Source organism: Triticum urartu, chromosome 4A (genome assembly GCF_056163025.1).
Source record: "Triticum urartu cultivar PI428250 chromosome 4A, HENAU_Tu73, whole genome shotgun sequence".
Lineage (NCBI taxonomy): Eukaryota > Viridiplantae > Streptophyta > Magnoliopsida > Poales > Poaceae > Triticum > Triticum urartu.
The window spans coordinates 510,813,991-510,837,409 of NC_141876.1; the positions used below are offsets into that span (position 1 = coordinate 510,813,991).

Consider the following 23,419-nt stretch of genomic DNA (forward strand, 5'->3'; position numbering starts at 1 on the left):
GATTTTTTTCATAGAGCTGCTAATGGCCGACGGAAAAGAAATTTCATTAAGAGGTTACAGAAAGATAATGGTGAGTGGATTGAGGATCAAGAACTAATCAAATCTCATGCTAAGGATTACTTCTCGAATCTATTCACATCCGGTGTGCTGGAACCGGACTTTGATGTCATAGAGAAGGTTAAGCCGAGAGTTACTGATGCCATGAACGCCGAACAAAATAAACCTTACACTCGCGAGGAGGTGAAAAAAGCTATGTTTAATATTGGTGATTTGAAAGCACCCGGCCCGGATGGTTTGCATGTTGTGTTTTATAAAAGGTTTTGGCATATCATAGGAGAGGATTTGATAGATGAAGTGCTACTGGCTGTGAACTCAAAGAAAATTCCAGAGGGATGGAACAGTACCACTATTGTTCTTATTCCGAAGGTAGAAAATCCAGATGTGATCACATAGTTTTGGCCTATTAGCTTATGTAATGTGGTATATAATGTGATCTCAAAACTCTTAGTTGGTCGTCTTAAACATCTCCTTTCGGATATTATCTCACCAAATCAAAGTGCTTTTGTGCCGGGACAACTTATTACGGATAATTTCCTTGCGGCATTTGAATCTTATCATGCTATCAAAAGGAAGACCAATGGACAGTATGGTACATGTGCTGTAAAACTCGATATGCATAAGGCATACGACAGAGTTGAGTGGAGTTTTCTGGAAAAGATCATGTTGCGACTGGGCTTTAGTATCAGTTGGGTGACCATGATAATGGAATGTGTCAGGTAGGTAAGATACCAAGTCCAGGTGAATAATATTTTATCTAGCTATTTTGTTCCTTCCAGGGGCTTAGGCAGGGAGACCCGCTTTCACCGTACTTGTTCTTGCTTTGTGCTGAGGGCTTGTCTAGTCTGATACAACATAAAGAGGATGTGGGTAATTTAATTGGAGTTAAGGAGTGCCGAGACGCCCCATCAGTTTCACACCTTCTCTTTGCAGATGATTCCCTTATTCTGATGAGAGCTGACGCTGCAAATGCCGCGAGCATTCGGAGAGCACTAGATGATTATTTTGCGGCTTCGAGGCAGTTGGTGAGTGAGGCCAAGTCGAGTATTTTTTTCAGTCCTTGTACCTCTGTTGATACTAGAGTGTAAGTGTGCACAACTTTGAATATTATGGCAGAGGCTATCACAGATAAATAATTGGGCTTACCACCTATTGTTGGAGTTGAAAGGTCAGATTGTTTCCAGCATCTCATTGACCGAGTACTGAGCAGAATTAGAGGTTGGAAGGAAAAATGTTATCAATAGGTGGCAAGGAGGTTTTGTTGAAGGCGGTAATACAAGCTATCCCGTCTTATGCTATGTCGGTCTTTAAGTTGCCTAAGAAAATATGCAATAGTGTGACTACAGCCATGTCAAAATATTGGTGGGGAGATGATGATCTTAAACAACATATGCATTGGTTCACGTGGTGGAAAATGTGTGTCCCCAAAGAGAAGGGAGGCATGGGATTCAGAGACTTACATTGTTTCAATTTGGCACTACTGGCAAAGCAATGCTGGAGGTTGTTATGTGAACCAGAGTCCTTATGTGCTAGAGTGCTACGGGCCAAATATTTTCCTGATGGAGACCTTCTTAATTGCAGCCTTAAGAAAGGGAGCTCATATACTTGGCAAAGCTTGTGGAGTGGCATTCAATCTTTCAAGAGAGGTCATATATGGAGGGTGGGTGATGGGTCCCAACACTACTAGAAATCCCCATATTTCCGACGGTGAAATATAATAGCCGACGGGCCGTCGGTTATTAGAGTAATAGCGGACGGTAGTTCCAATGGCTGACCGTTATTGCCAACTCACAAGTATTACTACCAATAGCCGACGGTATACTAGATTGCCCGACGGTAAAAATCCAACTCTCGGATATCCAATTAAATGCCCGACGGTTCATTATAATGTCCAACGGTTTTTGCTACACCCTCGGGGATTACATGTAATGTCGGACGGTGAAATTTAATAGCCGAAGGTGAAAAATAAAACTCTCACCTATTAGTGCAAATGGCCGATGGTACATATGTGACCCTCGGTTATTTGGAAAATACCCAACGGGAGATAGCAATAACAGACGGTTAACTTTCACTCTCGGTGATATGCTTCAATGGATGACGTCAATAAACATGTGGAATGACCAATAGTAATTATATTCCAGATAATTCAAGATGATACATTTCTCTGTAAGTATTAAGCAATAGCTAGTATTCTAGAGTGTCTACTCACAGGCTATGTATCCGCGCATAAGCTGATTTTATATACAAAAGTATGTATAAATTTCACACTTTTAATTGTTGACTTGCAAGTTCCATTGAGAAGTTTTATCTCTATATCGGTAATTTATTACTCCGGTTGTAGATTCTACAGGTCGGAGGGGCGTTGGGTGCAGGCTCTACGTCGGGGGAAACCCTTGACCAATGAGGCCGGCCACGATGTTGGTGACGCCCATGGCGCTGTTTTCCTTCTTGTGGGCAACATCGAGACCTACACCCGGCCCTCCGCCTCTTGGCCGCAGGCGAAAGCCCAAAATCTCCGGATTGGGCTACGGCGGCACATCGGCGTTGCTTTCTTCTTGAAGGTGCCAGCTTGGAAGCTCTTCGTGGTCAGGGCTCAGTGCGGTGGTGGTCTGCTGGTCTTCAATAGTGTCCATGCTCGACAGCTGCGGTGGGTGTTTGGGTCTTGGCCGGAGACGGTGGCGGTGTATGAGTTTCCTTTAGGGGTGAGCTCGCCACGACTGTTGTCCTATCCTCGGCAACTGGTTGCCCTGTCCATTCGTGCTCGGGGGTGAGTTGCTCTGCCTGCCGACAGGACGGCGTCCTTCAATCCAGGACGAGAGGGCAGGGGTGCCCTCTTCGGAGGCAGCGACGGGACAACAAGTTTGACCTTGGGAGGAAGAGTGTGGCTTTCGTCCGGCGGTGAATAGCTCCCTTGTCGGAGTCGTTGATGACATGATCTGAGGTCGTCGTTGTTCCGTGGAGTTGTGTATCTCGTTGATTCATTTTCCGTTTCTTGTTGTATGGCCGGTTGTAATTTATAGTTTTCTTTATATATAAAGCGAGGAGAAAATCTTTCTCGGTATAGCACACACATTCAACTATAACTTTATATATGCATACCAATATACTCCCTCCGTCCCAAAATAAGTGTCTTAAAATTAGCATAAAGTTGAGACACTTATTTTGAGACGGAGGGAGTATTATTAAATAGAGCTGCTATAACATATAAAGTAATGATCTAAACGCTTTTATATTTCTTTACAGAAGCAATAAGATCTAGGTACAACGATTCATGTCAAATATAGATTGATTCCCTGATTTGGGTCATTTTTTTCGAGTTGATTTGGGTCCAACACATGTGACCATAGCATCAGCCAATCATACAAAGACCGTCCGATATTTCCCGCTTGATAACAAATTTTATGTACGTGGCCATGTCCTCCCATGTCTCACCCCCTTTTCCCTCCGATGAAACCTCCCACGCCGCTCCTTCTCTTCCCCCCATCCCCGCCAGTCCGCCACCACGCGCCAATCCCGCCGTCGCCCGTCGATCCGGCGCGCAGTTCCACCCTCGCCTCTCTCCCTGGTCCAGCAATGTCACCCAGCCCCTTAGCTTTTCCTCCCGACGCGAAAATGTCCTTTTGACTCCCGTCTCCATCTTGTTGGCCCGCAGATCTGGCAGCCCTCAGCCACGACGCTGCGAGCTCTGGCCGGCTTGACCTCGTCGGCTCGTCGCCCCCATTCAATAGGTGCTGGACGCCGCTCCTCGGGACCGCGGCGGTCTTCTTCATGGGCTCTCTCTCCCTTCACCTCCTACGCCATGTATCGGCCCCTTCCTAAAGCTCCTCCTCATCCGTGTGCCCCCCTGATGTCGCCGAGTGGACCACGCCCACACCCGCCTCCGCCCGCCTGTACCAGGTCCGGTCGCCTCTTCCTTTGGGCTTTGCGCAATTCGTCGAGCAGGTCTTATATGTGGCGTGTGTACGTGTGCTTTTGTAATGGATGGTGGGATTGTGTTCTGGTGGTTGGGGTGCAGGATTTGCTCCTGTTGTTCAATTTGAATAGCGGGGAGATGGAGGAGATGGTGGCATGAAGGGCTAGTGTGGTGGTGAGGTTCAAGTTCTATAACGAGGCCATGGTTGTTTGCATGTCTGTTTAGTTTTTTTCTTTTGTATGGTTGTTGAAAAACAAAGCCGAGCCTATTAGTTTGGAAAATAAAGTCAAGCCTATGTGTTGAAAAATAGTTTGATTAACTAGCAAGTGGCCATTTGCGCCGGTGAGTTGAGTTGGCTAGCTTGTGTTGATGCATGCATGTTTGGTCAAGGCTAGCTAGTTGCAGCAGTTGGGAATAGTGCATAAGAGAAGAGACCCTATATCAGCGTGTGTAATCAAGACTGGCATGTATACTTGATACTACTGTATAGCTTAACTAGCAGTCCCTGTAAGCAAACCAACTAACATTGAAGAGGTCCTCCATTCATGTCATAGTACGTACATTCCTAGTTCTTTTTCCTTCAGTTTTGGTTCGTAGATGTAATTGTAAGTTTTGTAATCTCGCTTTTGCTTTTCTTATCAGTATTTTGTAGTTCTGTAACATTTAACTTGTATGCCTAAGGCTGAAGCAGTCACTGACATGTTAACATCATGTCCTGTGTGTTCTTTCTCAAAGATGTAGAGCAGGGGTTCTTACAGTTTGATAAATACAGGCCACATCAGATTCTGAAGGCGGCTTTGAAAGGGGGTGAGATGATGCTCGTCAAGACTAACTGAAAAGGTTAGTCCATCATGTCTTACCCATTTAGTTATGCACCAATTTAGTTCTGGACAACATGAGCATGCTGCGGATAACTTGCTTTGAGACATGCTCTTTTATTTGAGCCTGATTTCTTAGCTTACCTCATTGCCTACGTGGTACTGTTGTACTATATATGATGTATGCACCTGCTTATGCCCTATTTTCCCAGATGTGGCTCATAACTGAGATATCTATCTATTAAATCCATCTTAATTAAGGTGTGATGGCACAATTTGGTTGAACTCATATAGGAAAAGATGTTGCTATAATCAATTATAGTAAAATCATTTGCACAGAGAAAAATATTTCAACATTAGACAATATGATCTGGCATGTTTGACCCTCATCAGGCGTACTCCTTTCTAGCTTTTGTTTTCCCCTGTACTAGCTTTGCCTCTTTTGGTCCTCAGCTTTCCAGACCTTGATGCTTTTGAGAATGTCCAGCAAACTTGGTTTCATTTTAGTAATGGAACCAGGGGTGCCTCTCTGTTTATCTAAAAAAGTGGACAATATTGAAATTTTTTTGGAAGTGCATACAGAAATAATGGTAGCTTAACATGAAGAATGATTGTGACCTGTCATACGAAACATAAGAAGTTGCTTAATTTGCTATGCGCAATATAACCGAAACTATAGTTGGTGGAGATTAGTGTGCTACTGCTATTTAATTTGTTTGAATGAAAAATTATATTTATATCTTTCTTTACATGACATTCTTAATCTGTTTTTTGTATTTATTGTATGCCCAAACTAGCCAATAGTGTTATGCTAGTCTATTGCTTCTGTTGTGTTATCAGACTGCAAAATATAAGCGCTAGTATATATACTTCAGTGGGGTTGCAGATGTCTGTTGTACATTTGTACTTGGTTATCATTTTACAACTTCAACAAGCCAATGAATCGATTATCGACACGACATATGTGTCTTTCAGATAAGGTTTTTTTTACCTGTATCACATGGCCATCTTGGTGTAACCATAGTACATGCGGGTTCTGGACATAGGATTGTTACAGTTAATTAAAAAATGTCGTGTGCTTCGAATTATATTAATGTTACAAGTAATTTGGAAAGCATGATGTGTTCTGAACCGTTGCAAACTTATAATGAAGTTGACATTAGTGCAGTTTATTGGTATATTCCTTTTGTACACATAGCAACGTGTAGTACTCAGTCTATTATTTGGAGTTGCGTTCCTGCTGATTCATGTAACCCTGAAAATTGCATGTGAAGGACCAAAAGGTGAGTACGTAGTCATACTGTTAGATATCTAACCAGTCAATTAGAACATCTAAGTTCCTTTTTTTGTATCATCAATTAAATTTCAACTACAGTATGTCGTTTTCATCTCCCTTACATTTAGTCTAATCATTTCTTAGGAATGGGAGACAGTACTGAAGAATCGTGATCTATGGCAAGGGTGATGATGTCTATGGCGATGATTGTTATGATCTATTTGGCGACGAGCATTATGATCCATATGGTGATGAAGGGTGACGAGTCTAGTGATCTTTCTTCAAGACGTTCAACAAAGTGAAATCATGGGGTTTTGGTCAATCTAGCTTATGCATAATGCTTGGACCATTATATCTTAGTTTTTTTTGCATTTTAAACTTTCTAGATTGTTCATCATGATCAATGTAATTCTGATGCAACTCTTCTGATATTTTGAAAGTTGTGCTATATACAATATATGTTACTTGGTCATGTGTGGGCTGTGCAATTCTGTGATATATTTGAAATGAAAAACAATCCTCTAAGGGTGACTATATATATAGGGTGTTCGTCGGCCTCTCAACTATAGGAATAAATGAAGGGGTGTATGCACAATCAGCGATTATACTAGCTGACAGTTTGGTTCTCCTCTTAGTTATAATGAACCCCGAGGGGCCAAATATGCCGTCACCTATTGCAAAAGCCGAGGGGAATTGATAACTGTCAGGAAATAAATTCCCGACGGGAAACCGTCAGATATGAGCATCGTCGAGTTTTGGGGAGCTGGCTCGCGACCAAAATATGACCGGCGGCTCACCGTCAGCCAAATACCGTGGAAAAATGTATTACCCTACGGTACCGTCGGCTATTATTGTAATGGCCGACCAAGCATAGCCGACGGGAGATTGCCGATGGTGTACCGTCGGTTATAAAGAAAGATGACGGTGAAGAAAAATATCCGACGGTAATTTGACCCTCGGTTATAATGGGAAATCTAGTAGTGCAAATAAACATCTGGGAGGACCCTTGGATATACCTAGTAGTCCCTCAAGGAAAATGATGATGCCTAGGGGTAATATTGTGATCACAAGGGTGTCTGAACTCATTAATACAGAGAGTAGACAATGGGATGAGCAATTACTTAATGACTTATTTTGGCCCATTGATGTATAGAGAATTCTAAACATCCCATTGGCCCTGGGGATGATGGATGATTTTGTATCATGGCACTTTTGTCGGAATGGTATTTTTTCTGTAAGGTTGGCATATCATGAAGAATGGGATCACCAACACGGATGAAAGTTGAGAATGACAAATTCAGTCCAAGGCTCAAGTACTAGTCCAGTTTGGAAGACCATTTGGAAGTTAAGTGTGCCAGCCAAGATAAAAATCCATGTTTAGAGAACCTTATTAGGGGCTATTCCTTGTCATGGCGTGCTTGCAAATAGGCACATGAGTACTAGTTCACGGTGTCTTTTATGTATATCAGATTGCGAAAGTGTTAGGCATGTGTTCTTTCTCTGCCCAAGAGTGCAAGAAGTGTGGCGCATTTTGGGACTGGACTCTCTCATCTCTGAAGTTTGCTCAGTTGAACGTGAGGGAGGATCAGTCTTGGCTGATTTGTTTCTTTCCAAGAGCCCTATATAGCCGACCATATCTGGTGTGAAAAGAACTGATCTTATTGCCACTACCGTTTGGTACGTGTGGTGGGAACGACGACGTTTCACGCACGAGCATATATTGCAGGACCCAGCGAGATCGGCGCAGACCATCACTGCGCTTGCAAAGAACTTCGTCAAAGCCAGGGTGAAGCATGCACGAATTAGGAGGCATGGTTGGCTGAGACCACCAAAGAATATTGTGAAGTTGAATATTGACGCTGGTTTTAATTATGACAGTAGTTCTGGAAGTACTGGAGCTATTCTACGTGAGTATACAGGTTCTTTTTTAGCAGCATCATGCAGTGATATTCCTTTTGTAGAAGATGCGGCGACGGCGGAAGCACGAGGCCTTAGAGACGGACTCATACTTGCCAATGACTTGGGTTGCAACAATCTTCACGTCGAGGCAGACTGCATGGAGGTGATTGATACTATGCAAAATGGAGGGAATTCTCTTGGCCCAGCTGCGGCCATTTACGATGAATGCTCTTTTCTAGCTCGCAATTTTAATATTATAGAGTTTAATTACTGTCCTAGGGAGGCTAATATGGCGGCAGATGTGCTAGCCAGGAACTCGGAGAACTCTCGAACTATTGTGTGGAAGTCAGAGCCTCCGGGGTTTTTAGTTGATATTCTCTCAAATGATGTATCCCTATTTTCACATGAAATATAAACCGCCATGATGGCATTTCCTCAAAAAAAAAAAAGAGGAGGGCACCCCTACACCTATTTGATCGTCGTATCGTTTAGGATAACAGTGCCCTCCGAAATTCACTCCAAATCCAATCAGGAGTGCGCTGGACGTTGACGTGAAGGCCTGTCCTTACTCCGGTAAGGTGCCGGAGTGATCTATTACGTTGCTGCAGTTCGTCATCGGACTCCACTTCCTCAACTGAGATGGCATCTTCAAACGGAGGTATAAACACACTACTGTCAACTAATTTTCGCATCAAATCGAGTAGTGTTCATGTGTATTAGATAAGATCTGATTAGCAATTGCATAATCCTAGCAATATCTCTAACAAACCCAGCTCAACTCTTCAGCAAAATTGTCGACGAGATGGAAGAATGGAAGGCGGCCGGAGCAGGTGGCTTAGATCGATTAGCGAGAGTGTGATTCTTGTTTTATCGCTGGTGTAGGTGTTGGTGTGTGATCGACGCTTTGTTCGTACTGCGTTCCGATATTCTTGTAAATGTTTTGCTCTTCTTTTATAAAGATATGGTATGCCTTTGACATACTCTGAGAAAAAAAGGACAATTAATGACTGTAGATTGGAAGGTTTTCCGGAACAAAAACAAATGGTTGTTTTGTGCACCGGGGCACTCGTATTGTTGTTAGGTGATCTTATAAGAACCCATTAACCACCTTCAAAAAAATAACAACCCACTAACGAACCACGAAACGGATTATGCACGCCAAGGAGGTAGCAGCGTGCAAACAACGGATTTCCATGGGTCTCGTGGCGCATTTTGTGACTTGGGCACATACTGAATAGTGAATACAGTCAGCTGATCCCATCCACTTGATTACGGACGGATGACCACAAACGGATCAGTTGAAGCGACTCGAGAACGCGCGCGTGGGGACACGTAGGCTTTGATACATTGCATGCATGCACCTACCAGCACCAGAGACGTCGTAGCATAAAGACACCAAGTCATGGCCTGCAGGATAACAAGATAAGCAACGGCTTTGCTGTCGATCGAGACGAAGAAACGAAGAAGATAAGCAAGATAGAACTCGCTGCTACCGCCAGCTCAAAAGAGGTGCGTGGGGCCGTGCCGACGCGGAATTTGTTTATCAAGGAAAGGAAAGAAGCAAAATGCAACCAAGTTCGAACACCTTCAACGACCTTCACCCGGCTACTGTTGCAGGGAAAGTAGTGGTGCCAATCTCCTACCTGGAAAATTTGTAGAATTCATATGAGAGTTCTGGTTGATACAACTAGGGCTCGATTAAAACTCAAAACTTGTAAAAACGAGTAGCTCATGACTCAACTCGACTCAAACTACATAACTAGGAGTTAAACCGGGTTTAATCTGAGATCATTAACTGAATGAGTTTAACGAGTTGAGCTAACGAGTTAGTAGTAACTCGTTAAGCTCATTAATGAGAAGAGACATGAGATAATTAAGTATCAATATTGTTGTTGATTGTTGTTATTTATGAAATGCACCAACTATTCGTTTAATGCAAATTGTTAATTGCTGTGATTCATGAAGAAAAGTTCATGTCTACAAATATATATTACGAGGTTAAATATTCTTAAAAAAAATTAATTGTATCGCAATACACATACATTGTTAAACAAGCTAACTACGAGTTACATTAGTCGAGCCGTTTCAAATATAAGTCATTATGTTAGTGAGTCCATCCAAGTTAACTCGTTATCTTAACGATCTCTAACGAGTCGAGTCGAGCAAGTTATCAGCTTGGTTTTGATCCTTAGATGACATGGTACAAAAGTCATTTCCGACATTCTTGGAGATGGTTAAGCCATTCTAGCAGAGTCGTTATATTTGTGATCGCCATTGGCCATCGTGCTCCATATGGATATGGATGCTGCGGTGACTACATGCAAACATAGATTCATCAAAAAGGCAGCCTACATATTTTTCTTACATGTGTGTTTCACATGTCATTGACTACAATGGTTCTTCCTAAAAATCCAATATTCAGAACACATTTGTTTCAGACCTCAGTTCAATTTTATTCCCCACCTCAACGATGGAAGTATTTTAGTATTAGATTTCAATATCGATTTCAACTAGGTTTTCAACTAGGATTTACAAAATGGATTTCAAGATGGATTTACAAGGATTCTCTACTAAACTATGAGCTCTTCCTCCTCATTGAAGTGACTTCACAGGCAGGGGTGGCTTCAGCTACCGTGACTTCCGTGGCCACGCGGTCGACGAACGCATGTGTGTCCTGGATACAGGATAAGGCCAAAGTCTTGAATAGTGGTGTTCATTTCTGCCAGATGGCATCGACATGTGGTAAAAGTACTCAAGGGCGGCGGGTAGGCGAGCACCGCCGTCGACTGATTCTGCCTTATGGCGCACTTCGTCCTCGACCCACTCAGAGAAGTCTCACGCCCTCTTCAAGATCTCTCTCTCTCTCTCTCTCTCTCTCTCTCTCTCTCTCTCTCTCTCTCTCTCTCTCTCTCTCTCTCTCTCTCGGCGCAGTCCTCTTCGGTCTCACCGGGAAAGGTCCACGGGGAGGGCGTGGCCACACCCGAATGGTGGAAGAGAGAAGAGGGGTAGTGGCCGACGAAGGGAGACGGTGGGATGAGTGTGCCGACGCCAGGGATCAGGGAGGAGAGTGAATATGGTGGCATCGACAAAGGGCTCTGATGGGGGTTTATACCCACAAATGGGCGCGCTTCGATGGGAAACGAGGGATGGGGATTTGCCACGTGCGGGTGGGAAACAAGTGTGAAATGCGGCGACGGTCATTAATTGATGCTCTTCCCAGTGGACAAATGGGTGCGGCATCCGCAGGGGTGAAAGCTGCAGTTGTACGTACGGCGACGCTATTGACGGGGTTGCGCGGGGGACTAAGAGGTTGTGCTAAAACTTCCCTACGCCATTGACGGGGCTGCGTGGATGACGGCTTTGTCAGAGTCTTAAAAACAGTTCCTACCAAAATTACCATATCGACAAGTTAAGATATCAATCACACCGATATACCACTAGAAAAATCAGGCTGATATAACAACAATGCTAGAATTGCTAGGGCCATGGGGCATGGTGAATCCCGGCACTTGCCGGTGGGAGGGCTCTGTTTGTATATGTTTCTTTGAATTTTGTTTGGTTTTGTGTGTCCTGCTCAGGAAGGTGAGACGACGGCGGCTTCCTGAAGATGGAATAAGGTTCTCCCCGCTCGTCTCGGTGGTGCGTCTAGCATGGTCGGATGGCGTGTGGATGTCTGTCTCTGGCGGATCTCGCAGGATTCGGTCGGGGATTGTCTTCGGTGGATCTGCTCAGATCCGGTCTTCCGTCATCTACGTTCATGCGGTTTCAGGTTGGATCCTTCCGATCTATATCTCTCTTCATCAGCGGTGTTTGCTGTTCTGGTGCGCTGGTCCTATATGACTTCTCAACTATCTACTACAACAAGTTATGTCCAGCACCGACAAGGGAGGGACGGTGACAGTAGCGCGCCTTCGGCTCACTTCAATTCTTGTAGTTACCGCTAGGTGGTCTATGAATTTGACTGTATCTTTTATTATTTCTGATGTTCATTGTAATGCTATAATTAAAGATGAATACAGAATGGAAGTATTTTCGGGAAAAAATTAGCTCGGCAGACGCCATCACACCTTACACGCGGCAGAGCAGCGCGACTACGACTTCCTCGTTCCCAGGAGGTGCCGTGCCAGGCGCGGCTGTACTCCGTCACTGCCTCGCGGGGTCCACTCAGTGCCTGGGCCCACGGGTCAATTGCCATCTCCGTCGATGGTTTTTGTCTCCATCCAGGAGAAGCAAGTTTGCTGCTCCTAGAGCTTCGGCGCACGCTGGATCCCCCGTAACAGGAGTCCCGAAACAGGGCACAGTCTTTGTCAAACATCCGCCAAATATCTTTGCCAAACATTACCGTATCCTGCTAATGCATGTGTTAGCTCGCCATAAAAAACCAATGCATGTGTTTCCTAAACCAATGCATGTGGCCTTCTATAAGGGTCGGATACAGCACGGCAGATCCAACGCTTTGCCAAATTCTCCACGACCTATATAGAAACCTCTTCACGAACACTTTGCCATTTTAACTCACTGGTATAGGCGCTGCGCTCTCGTAGCGGGCTGTGTATAGCTTTGCGAACCATTGCTCGCCGTGAAGGGTCGAGTTCTTGAACAGCTTTGGCGATCGCGGGCGTACGTGCGTGCATGGCTGTGCTGTCGTCTGCGAGGCGCCTCCTCCCGTGGGGCCGCGCCCCGGCCGGCGGGGTCAGCGGCGGCCTCCGAGCTCTACTCGGGACGGTGCGTACCCGCGCGCTTCTCGTGCTTTTACAGTTGAGATCCCCGTCTACAAAGCATGGCCGCCGGGCCTGGCGCTTCTACTCTTCTTGTTTCCGTTGCGAGAGAAGAAGAGCATTTTCCCGTCTACTAAGATTTATCCATGTCCACGATGCTCTCACATCCTGCCTCCATGAGGACGATGATGAGGTCGATCGGAACTCACAGTAGGCGCCTTCTCGGTGTGCAGGACGGAGGCGGCGGCCGCTCTCTTCTCCCGTCCCGGTGGAAGTCGTCGCAGCCGCAGCTGGACCCCGTCGACAGGTGCGTGAGTGGCATGCAGGCTCATCGTTCCTTTCCGTGATTGGTTTCGATTCGTTTGCAGTTTGATCGATCGCCAATGGCTTTTAACATTTTGTGCCGTTCGTCACACTCAAACTTAACGCTTGAGCTGTCGCCACCGGGGCATCCGTGTGCGGTTTGGCTTGGCTGCAGGTCCGACGAGGAGGGCGGCGGCGACATCGACTGGGACAACCTCGGCTTCGGGCTCACCCCGACCGACTACATGTACGTCATGCGGTGCTCGCAGGAGGAGGGCGGCTTCTCCCGCGGCGAGCTCGCCCGCTACGGCAACATCGAGCTCAGCCCCTCCTCCGGCGTGCTCAACTACGGGCAGGGGCTGTTCGAGGGGCTCAAGGCGTACCGGAGGGCGGACGGGCCCGGGTACATGCTGTTCCGGCCGGAGGAGAACGCGCGGCGGATGCAGCACGGCGCCGGGCGCATGTGCATGCCGGCCCCGTCCGTCGAGCAGTTCGTGCACGCCGTCAAGCAGACCGTCCTCGCCAACAGGCGCTGGGTACGTACAACGTGGTGACCATCGGTGTGTCCTTTTATTCACGTGAGTGCACGCCATGCTCATGAGCCCTCCATGGCTGATCTCCGCACCGCAACCACCGCTGTCCTACGTTGGTTTCAGGTGCCGCCGCAGGGAAAGGGGGCGCTGTACCTCAGGCCGCTGCTCATCGGGAGCGGGGCGATCCTCGGGCTGGCGCCGGCGCCCGAGTATACCTTCATGATCTACGCGGCGCCCGTGGGCACATATTTCAAGGAAGGCATGGCGGCGATAAACCTGCTGGTCGAGGAGGAGATCCACCGCGCCATGCCGGGCGGCACCGGCGGGGTCAAGACCATCTCCAACTACGCGCCGGTAAACATCTTTCAGCCGGTAAATATCATCTTCGGGTGAATTTCCAGAAAATGTGACTGACCGGCCAGTGTTTTTATCCCATCGTCAGGTGCTCAAGGCGCAGATGGACGCGAGGAGCAAGGGGTTCGCGGACGTGCTGTACCTGGACTCGGTCCACAAGAGGTACGTGGAGGAGGCCTCCTCCTGCAACCTCTTCGTCGTGAAGGGCGGCACCGTCGCGACGCCGGCGACGGAGGGGACCATCCTGCCGGGGGTCACGCGTCGGAGCATCATCGAGCTCGCCAGAGACAGCGGCTACCAGGTCGATCGATCAATGCACTCCACGTCCACCACGACTGTCCACCACCCAACTGCGCCGATAAAAACGGACTGAAGCTTGTGTTGTGTGTTGTCTTCTTCAGGTCGAAGAGCGCCTCGTCTCCATCCACGATCTCGTCAGTGCCGACGAAGTGTTCTGCACGGGAACGGCCGTCGGCGTCACCCCGGTGTCCACCATCACCTACCAAGGGACAAGGTAAGTCCATCTCATGCAATTCGTCCGTCGAGCCGGGGCAAAAAGATCCAAGATGTCTGTTCGATTCAGTGCTGAGATGTGTACTGATTTTTGGGCGTGCGTGCAGGTACGAGTTCAGGACCGGGGAGGACACGTTGTCGAAGAAGCTTTACACGGCTCTGACGTCGATCCAGATGGGCCTGGCGGAGGACAAGAAGGGATGGACGGTCGCGGTTGATTGAGTAGGATAACAGCGTGGGCGCATGCGGCGCCGGAAGCATTCATCAGCATTTCTTATCATGTCTTGCCAATGTGAATAATAATAGTGATGGTGATGATATCTCGGGGATGTCTCGGCCCGAAGGGTGATGGTTTCTCTGATGCTACTGATTTCTTGAGAAATATGGAAAGAGAGAAATATACGTGTGTTCCGTAACAACGCAGTTTCCGTGGGTGTTCTTGTTGCTCGAACTAAAAAGGAAGCTTCTCTGTGGGGTGACATTTTTGTGTAATATTATGCTGAGAGAGTGAGGCTTGTAATTCGGCCCCTGGCCTAGACCCTAAAAAGATTCTTCTTATTCAACGAAAATAGTAAGCCTTTTGCCTTGTTTCAAAAAAAAATGATGATGATATCTCGTGTTAGAAGATACTCCCTTCGTTTCAAACTACTCATCGCAGAAATGGATGTATCTAGAACTAAAATACATCTAGATACATCCATACCTACGACAAGTAATTCGGAATGGAGGGAGTACGTATCAAGTTCAAATTTGGGCACAGAAAGAGAGAAGCTAATGTTGATCCTGCTTGACACTTGCGTTTTTGCCAAACAGACCGTTTTCATTAGCAAGTTCAAATTTGGGCACAGAAAGAAAGAAGCTAATGTTGATCCTGCTTGACACTTGCGTATTTGCCAAACAGACCGTTTTCATTAGCAAGTTCAAATTTGGGCACGCAAAGTAGCTACTGTTGGTCCTGATTGACACCTACCATTTGCCACATAGATCGTTTTCATGCATGACAACCTGGCAGTCGCATCGACGTTACAGTTACAGAGACAATTCATGGACATTCGGGGTACTTCGATAGTTTGATACGTTCACGTTGTTGCTCTCTGACAATTTATTTACAGAGACCAACAAGTGTGAGGTTTTTCTGGCGGCGCGCGCGGCAGGCCAAACAACAAGCAAACAACGGCACGACTGCATGCGGCACATGCCACATGGTAATGGTAGGCAGGAAAGAAACGTATGCCAAAGTGCAAGTAGTCAATTTTTCTTAGGCTCCACGTACGCGCTGCCAATCCAGACCCAACGTGCGTGCTTACTGGAATTGTCTTCTTTTTGAATCCTTGATTGATTGAAGGAACACAATAAGAAAACAGCACGGATCTGTCTTTTTGTTCAGCAGATCTGATCTGATCTGATCGGGGGACAGGATGATGTGTCCGCCAAGTTGTCGCGGTGCAGTGTGTGGTCTCACCCATCTCCAGCGACAAATTGATCAAACATCCCCGCATGCTGCTCTGGAAGCTGGATACGATCACCCATTCCTCATTCTTCACAATCATGTTTTGCATGATTATGCAAGTAGTCATCATCTCCTACAATGTTGTCGTATCTCATTGTTTAGCAAGTCTGCAAACAACTGCAAAATCGGGCTTGAGGCACTCCAAATGCCTCCTCCACATCTTTCTAGCACCTCCATGTCTTGCAGCAACGTGGAATTTTTTGTTACCTCTGGAGATGATCTTGACAAAGGTAATATAATTGCAAAGATAGTACCCGTGTTGTACCTATGTTCATTGTTGCATGCAAGAGCTTCGTCCACACACAACATTGCAAACAATAGAGACCACTGCAGCAAGTTGATGTCATTGTGAGACCCTAACATGCTAAAGAAAGGGTGTCAAATCCAATGATCATGTGATGAAACTGTTTCAAGAATGATAATGCGCTTTTTATGATGACCCTAGTATTGCCTCTGTTGAGCATATGGGCAGTTCTTAAATGTTTATGCAATCCATGGATTTGAGCATACCTGAAACTTTCTCGCTTCTTCCACTACCATGAGCTTTGTTGTGTCTTCGTTATTTAGTTCTCTCAAGTACTCTCATCCAAACACCTTGACCACTACAATAGCAAATCTGACCATGGCTTCGAGGAAGTGCTCTCAGAAATCTGAAGGTACTCATCCAGGTGGTCTGCGATTGTTCCATACCAAGCATTCTCGTAGCAGTCGTGCACTTCTGGAGATCAGAGAACCCACTGCAGCCAACGGAATCCTTCTTGAGCTCAAAGTAATCATCATAAGCTCTGACATCTTCCATGATGCGCGCAAGAACAATGGTCGATGCATCCGATATCAATGTTGAAAATAGTAGTCGAATAGCGCATCGGGGACAAAGTAGTCCTCATAGAGATCAACATGTTTTGGTGCCGACGCCGATTCAACACTCTATCTCCATACGTTGAACCCTTGAATTTGAGAAGATGCTCCTCCACATGCTCTATTTCGTCAAGAAGCATCATTCGTGGCGGTTGCCGCGGCGGCAGCCTTGACGAAGAGGAGGCTAGGTGGAGCGACGAATGTCCGGCAAAGGCCTGGGCAACATCCAGGGGGATTGATGCGGCAGATTGTGAAAATACACCGGCGTCAGGGTTTTGGGTGGGTCCGGACCATCATAGGACGACATGGTTGGGGTCAAACTTAGGAGATTGTGGACGTTTTGCACTGGTCCGGCCCAAAATGGGCAGCCGCGATGAAGGCCTGAAAATTTAAGGACATCTGGTCCAAACATAAAATATAGGGGGCTGCTACAAATAAGCCGGATGATTTCTTAGAGAAATCATCGCCTAGTTAGCCGTTCGATCGGTGCACTGGTGGCCATTGAATTACAACGACGCCACGGTAGCAGCGAGTCAACGCAGCACCATTGCAGACTTGCAGTCCCAGCGCAGCTCCAACGCAGCACCACGGATTGATTCCGGCGAGCTCCATTGCGGCCCCAGCAGAGCTCCGACGCAGCACCGACGCGCCGGCGAAGCTCCATTGCAACTCCGGCCAAGCTCCAATGCAGCCCCAGCGGAGCTCCAACGCAGCTTTGACGGCTCCGGCGAAGCTGCATTGCAACCCTGCCTGAGCTCCACCGCAGCGCTGACGGCTCCGGCAAAACTCCATTGCAACTCCGGCGGAGCTCCACTGCAGCCCGCGCGTGGTCCAAGGCAGCGCCGACGGTTCCGGCGAAGCTCCACTGCAACTCCGACGGAGCTTCATTGCAGCCCGGCATGGTCCAAGGCAGCGCCGACGGCTCCGGCGAAGCTCCATTGCAACTCCGGTCGAGCTCCATTGCAGCCCTGCCGGAGCTCCACCGCAGCGCCGACGGCTCCAGCGAAGCTCCATTGCAGCCCGGCCTGGTCCAAGGCAGCGCCGACGGCTCCGGCTCCACGGGTCACATGTCGCTTGCTGCACTGCAGCTCCCCGCCGATTCGCGTTGCAGCGTCACTGGTCGACGGCGAGATCGTGGGGTCGCAGCGCTGCTGTGGTTGGACTGGTCGCGCCTAGAAAAAAGAGAAGAAGCAGGTGGAGCGGTGATGGCAGCTGGTGGTGCCTGCAGCAGCAGGTTGGGTTGGCTCATGCAGCGGTAGCTGCCGCGACGACGGGCCAGTGGCCGGTGGCGGCTTGCTTATCCTGCGTCCGGAGAAAGAGATGGGGATTTGCTTCTGCAGAGGTAGGAGATGAGGGAGCCGAGGGGCACGCGGAGAGGATAAGGTTGCCAGGTCCACGCCACGCGGGACACGCGTCGCTAGGACGAGGCGACTTCCGCGTCGCTGTTATCAGCCGGATGAAAATAAACGATTTCCTAAAATATATGGGGGAGATTTGGGAGTCAGCGTCGGAGAAGCCCCGTGGATGGTGCAGTATATACACTGTCCTCCATCTTCTAGCTTCACATGTCATCAGAGTTAATTGACAAGATGAAATGATCTGCTACTCACATAAAGAATAGATTATTGAGTAGATAGAGGCAAACAATGAAATTTCTCTCTGCTTTACTTATTGAGGGTTCAGGCCCTTTATATAGCAGACAAGACTTGACAAGTCGGTAATTTATTTAAACAGTTTTGCTAAAGCACATCTAGATGTGCCATAAGTATTGCACATCTAAATCCTATGTCATTGACTTATGCAGAGATTTCTGTAGGTATCTTATTCAAACTCACAGAGGATCTCGAAACTGGACTCTTTTCTAAGAGACATGCTTAATCAACTGGAACTCTAGATGAAATAAGGCATTTGATGAGCTGGCCCATATAACTGAAGGCATATCATGGTCCATAACAGCGTTCAGCCTAACATGGTATACAGTGGTCTGATTTGAAACGCACACAGCACAGCTCACGATCAGTAGACAAGGAACACCGCCTTAGTCCACTAGTTAGAACAGCAGGCGTAGTTCATCAGTAGTACAACAAAGATGTACAATTTAGCTAGGATGAATCAACATGGGCACTGACGCAGCAATTCAAAACATTTCAAAAACAGGATCAGCACCCAACGGAGATACTATACACGTTCCATGATCCATTCGGACTACCAACACAGCACATTTTCAACAACCGGCTAACACTGGCGGGCGACTACCAACACAGGAAAAATGTCATCGTGCGAGAGATTAGCTGCACCTTTGTAGATCAGAACTCTGCTTCAGGAGGTGCACGGTAATACGCGGGGACGGTAGCAGGGAAGAACATTTGCCTCACACCTTCAGCCTTGATGATTGGGAAGATGATACCACATGCACCCTGCAGTTGTGAACGTTGTTTATTAGCAAAGCTAGTAAAAGGCACGAAGCTATATCGAACAATGGATCGTGACGTATAATGATGTGCTTGCCAATACTCTGTATGGCCAGTCTCTAGTAAATTTTGCTACAGCAGGAGCATATTCTGCATGTTCACCCTCAACCATGTACTCAAAAGATGAATATACTGGATGCCAAAACTTCGCGACACCAGGTACTAACATACAGTAGTTATGCAAACAAGCATAAATTTTGACAAAACAGAACAGATTTCATGGATCATATTAGATATTCTGGAGCAAATGCAAATGAGCAGAAAAGATAGAAAGCAGCTAGTTCCATTCCTTCTTACCGCCGTCTTCATGTTACTACTGAAGTCTAAAACATTAACATAGATATGAAATCATTTGAAAAAACAGATTCCGGGACTTACCGAAATCAATCTCGCTCCGGTCCACATTCGTTTAGGTGAAGGAAGGGGGAGCATCAGCCGTCCAACACCAAAGATAGCAACAGCAAAGAAGTGTGCAACCAAACTCAATGGCCGAGGATTAAGACCAGAGAGTAGAGCAATGGGCCCATTTGAACAGACACCTCCAAGGCTTAAGTAATCAAAGCAAGCTTGGCGCATCTCGTCCCTAGCCTTGTCAGGCGAGGAACTGAAGACTTTGTATAGAGCACCAGCCAATGTGTTTATTGTAGAAGCAACCGGCTGAAAAAGGAGAAGAATTGAATTAAAGAAACTGTATTACACTGGAAAAGCTGGGCATTAAACTGCAATATGAAGAGTTGAAGACTGACCTTCCGCAGAGTATAGAATGACTCTAGGTATTTGCAGAGGGCAGAGGCATCATGCAGATTGCGAAGAGGCTTGAGAAGATTACGCAGGACGACTATATCTGATAATGCAACAGTCATTCCTCCACCTGTTAAAGGGTGTCGCATATTGAAAGCATCTCCCATCAAAAGTGCACCAGGTGTTGGATGTGGTGCAGCTGGCATGCTCCTATTTGGCATTGTTCTTATGCTTCCCTTATCAATTGCTGCTATAAAAGAATCATAGATTTGTGGAGGAATCTGAGAAATGACAACATAGGATATCCATTAAAATCTCGTTATAGAAATCAGGCAGTTGAAATTACACTTAGGACAAGATCAACTGCAATAGTAATACTTATAGTAGTACCTGAGGTGCAACCACGGTCTTGAGATAATTTGCCATTTCACCACTTGCTATGGAAGGCACCTTCTGACCAGGGACATCTACCAAACAGCGAACCTCGGTGCTGCTTATCGGGTAAAATAGGATGGGAGAAGGATTGGCCAAGATAACATGGCCATGGTTCGCATGAGGAAGTTCACAATTCTCCAGGACCAGGCCAACAAAGCAAGACGGCACCTCAACCTAAGCACAAAATTACATTATATCAGTACAGTAAACCAAAAAATGATAATCAGCAGTGAGTATAATGTGAGAACTGTACCTTTGGAGAGCAAAGGGCACGTCTTAAGTTCGAAAAGCAGCCATCACATACAATTGTCAATGGTGCATAAGCCTTTAGTTCTTCACCTGACTTGATCTTGTATTGCACACCCTTAACTGTACCATTTTCTTCAAGCAAAGATGTAACTGTTCCTTGCTCCAGTTGGACACTGTAAATCCAATAGTATGTCAAACATTATTCTCAGTTGAAAGTCCAGGTGTGTAAACAGTTAGATTTATGTGAAGCTAACCCATTTAAAATGTATATGATTTTTTTGAAAAGAGCATGAGAGCAAATACACCAAAATTTAAGAACTTCCACACAAGCAGAATTAAACCATTGCAAAGGGCCGCACTTTTAAAGTATTACCATTCTAAGGCATAGCTTATGGGTAAAATGAACTTATCATGTAGAAGGATACCAGATGAAAACTAGACAAAGAAGTACACCAAATAATTACTAAAGATATCTCATATGGGCAATGAGGTATTACTTGGGTAACGACGCAGCTTTTTCACGCATCCTCTGAATAAACCGTCCATTGTGAAAGCTCCTGCCAGCCACATCTGAATGGAACTTCTCCAAGGGGTAAGAAAGTTTTGTGTTCTTCCCATCTTTGAACAACGCGTAACCAAGGACACGCTGTGCATCAATTTCATCAACGCAGTCTGGGTAGAATCAAATAGTCAGTATACATTACCTATGGTTCTGTTAGGAAACCCATTTTAAGCAGGAGGCGTAAAGCTTACCCTGCAGACCCAATTCCATCAATTTCAGGTAGCCTCCAGGTTGTAACAATTCGCCCACAATTCTATCTGGCTCTGTCAGGTCTCTCTCTATAACATGCACCCGTCTACCATCCTGTGTCACCAACAAATAAAGCAGGATATAAGCAAAAAATCCAAGATAACAGTAATGCACCATTTGATCATGAAAGCAGCAGAATTGCATTTTAGTTGTTATATCCAAATCTAGACGAAACTAGGGTCATCACGGTAATACTGCTTTTAGGGATATACTGTATTTTCACAAGGATATGTATCTTAACACTCTTGGCTGGTACACAACCTCTGACAATTATAGAAGGAACTTTCTTCTTTAATTTGTTGCCTAAACTATCACTCATTGTGTGGAGTTATTACGAACAAAACCAAAAGAATCAAGTACAATAACTCGTTCAACATTTTCCTATTGACGATATATCATTGGCGGAGTTGCTGTAAGCCACAGAAGAAAATTAAGTGGGTCCTCAAAGTAGTTGGGCATTTCATTAATGGTGCAAAGCTAGAAGACATCAAGTCTCTGTTGGAGCAGGTTGGACGAGAGAGCATGGAAAAGGCTAGAGAAAGAGAGAAGATAATACAGATGACCTCCTCTTTTGCCCATTTATGAGTAATTTACAGTTCTGTCACCACATGTTCTCATTCATTTAGCCAGAAAGAAAATAAGCAATTTCAGCAAAACTTGCAAGGCAGCCCTGGCATGATTTTTGCAAGGCAAAACAAATTTATTACTCCCTCTGATCCATATTAATTGTACTAAATCAGCAACAATTAATATGGATCAGAGGGAGTAAAAACAAATTTCTTGTGTGTATTATTCTGCCACCGTTGTTTTCCCCTCTCTTTTCTGTCCCTCCAAGCGTGCCATGCCCACCAGGAAGCAGGAATTGATTGATGCGTGGACACAGGGTGATAAATTTTATACCACGGCTTTTTGGAAGAGATTTTTTTTCCCTATTTAGAATTGCATGACATGACATTTAAGGAACACCTTCTCAGCACCATACGAATTCTACATCCCCAACACACAAATAACAGACTTCGCTTTCACCTAAGGGTGAAAACACGCGTCAGGTGCTGCAACAAATCACAATTATTCCCTGCATGCATCCGTCCCAGATCAAGAGCCGTCACATGACTTGCGTGCACCCACCCCAGATCAAAAGCCGTTACATGACTTTTCTAACGAAAAGGTGGCTAGGAACCGATGATAGCAATGACAGAGCAGTTGCCCTTTCTGAATCGAGAGGTGTTTGTTCTGATAGATAATCTATACTTGATCCTTTCTGGGAACTCATGGTGGAAATTTTGATCCCTGCGTTCAATCTCCTGTTCTCCTTTTTTGACTTCAAATTCGGTCCTATTTCTTGAGAACGAGAACCACAAGTTTCCGGTCTAAAAGAAACAAGAAGTCCCTGCCTAACCAGCGGAACGCGAGGACGGAGAAGTAAGCAAGGAGAAAACATGTCACCTTTCCGAGCGTGTACGCGAGGGCAGATCCGGCGACCCCGGCTCCGACGATGATGACGTCCGTCGGGCCGTCCACGGCCGCGCTCCCTGCGCCGTCGGCGACCGCGCAGCCGTCGTCCGGCGCGGGGATCCCTTCGACCGGAGCCCCGCGGCGGCGGCGCTGGCGCTGGCGCCCCAGCGCGGCGGCGACGAGCACCGCCGCGAGGAGCGTGGCCGCGGCGGCGCCAGCGAGCTGCCCGACGTCGGCGGCCGCAGCCATGCCGCAATGGGGGCCTGCTCCTGGGGTCGTCGTTCCTCGGGGGTTTCTCAGCGCGGCGCGGCGCGGCGCGTTCGTTGGGTTTGCGTGTGGGCTCTCTCGGGCCGAGGGGCGACGGGAGAGAGGGTGATGCGTGCGGGGAAGAGACGGAGCGGGGGAGAGTGCCAGGCGGTGAAATTGGGACGAGAGACGAGACGAGAGAGAGGGAGAGGCGGCCGCTTGGAGTTGGAGATTGTTCCGTTTTTTATGGGGCGGAGGA

At 46.7% G+C, this 23,419-nt stretch overlaps 2 protein-coding genes and 1 long non-coding RNA gene across 5 annotated transcripts; 2 read left to right on the forward strand and 1 right to left on the reverse strand.

The window, feature by feature from the left end:
* The first annotated feature begins 3,386 nt into the window (after positions 1-3,386).
* LOC125528672 (uncharacterized) lies at positions 3,387-6,536 on the forward strand. Of its 3 annotated transcripts, none has more exons than XR_007292447.2 (4): positions 3,387-3,954; positions 4,073-4,144; positions 4,743-4,810; positions 6,209-6,536. It is a non-coding gene; the product is annotated as an uncharacterized LOC125528672 (long non-coding RNA). The 3 variants fall into 3 exon arrangements; XR_015601452.1 differs by lacking the exon at positions 4,073-4,144 and having other exon boundaries at positions 3,464-3,622; positions 3,710-3,954; XR_007292446.2 differs by lacking the exon at positions 4,073-4,144 and having other exon boundaries at positions 3,466-3,954.
* Positions 6,537-12,416: 5,880 nt separating this feature from the next.
* Positions 12,417-14,704, forward strand: LOC125552433 (branched-chain-amino-acid aminotransferase 2, chloroplastic-like). The gene is made up of 7 exons (XM_048715985.2): positions 12,417-12,688; positions 12,915-12,988; positions 13,160-13,520; positions 13,641-13,871; positions 13,960-14,172; positions 14,273-14,385; positions 14,492-14,704. The coding sequence occupies exons 1-7, from the start codon at positions 12,596-12,598 to the stop codon at positions 14,604-14,606; spliced, it is 1,200 nt and encodes a 399-aa protein (XP_048571942.1). The 5' UTR covers positions 12,417-12,595; the 3' UTR covers positions 14,607-14,704.
* Positions 14,705-18,772: 4,068 nt separating this feature from the next.
* On the reverse strand, positions 18,773-23,402 carry LOC125552432 (squalene monooxygenase SE1). Its single transcript, XM_048715984.2, has 8 exons — positions 22,906-23,402; positions 21,402-21,513; positions 21,146-21,320; positions 20,653-20,821; positions 20,355-20,573; positions 19,970-20,245; positions 19,602-19,880; positions 18,773-19,169 (listed from the first exon to the last, which is right to left on the reverse strand). The coding sequence occupies exons 1-8, from the start codon at positions 23,161-23,163 to the stop codon at positions 19,059-19,061; spliced, it is 1,599 nt and encodes a 532-aa protein (XP_048571941.1). The 5' UTR covers positions 23,164-23,402; the 3' UTR covers positions 18,773-19,058.
* Positions 23,403-23,419: the final 17 nt, after the last annotated feature.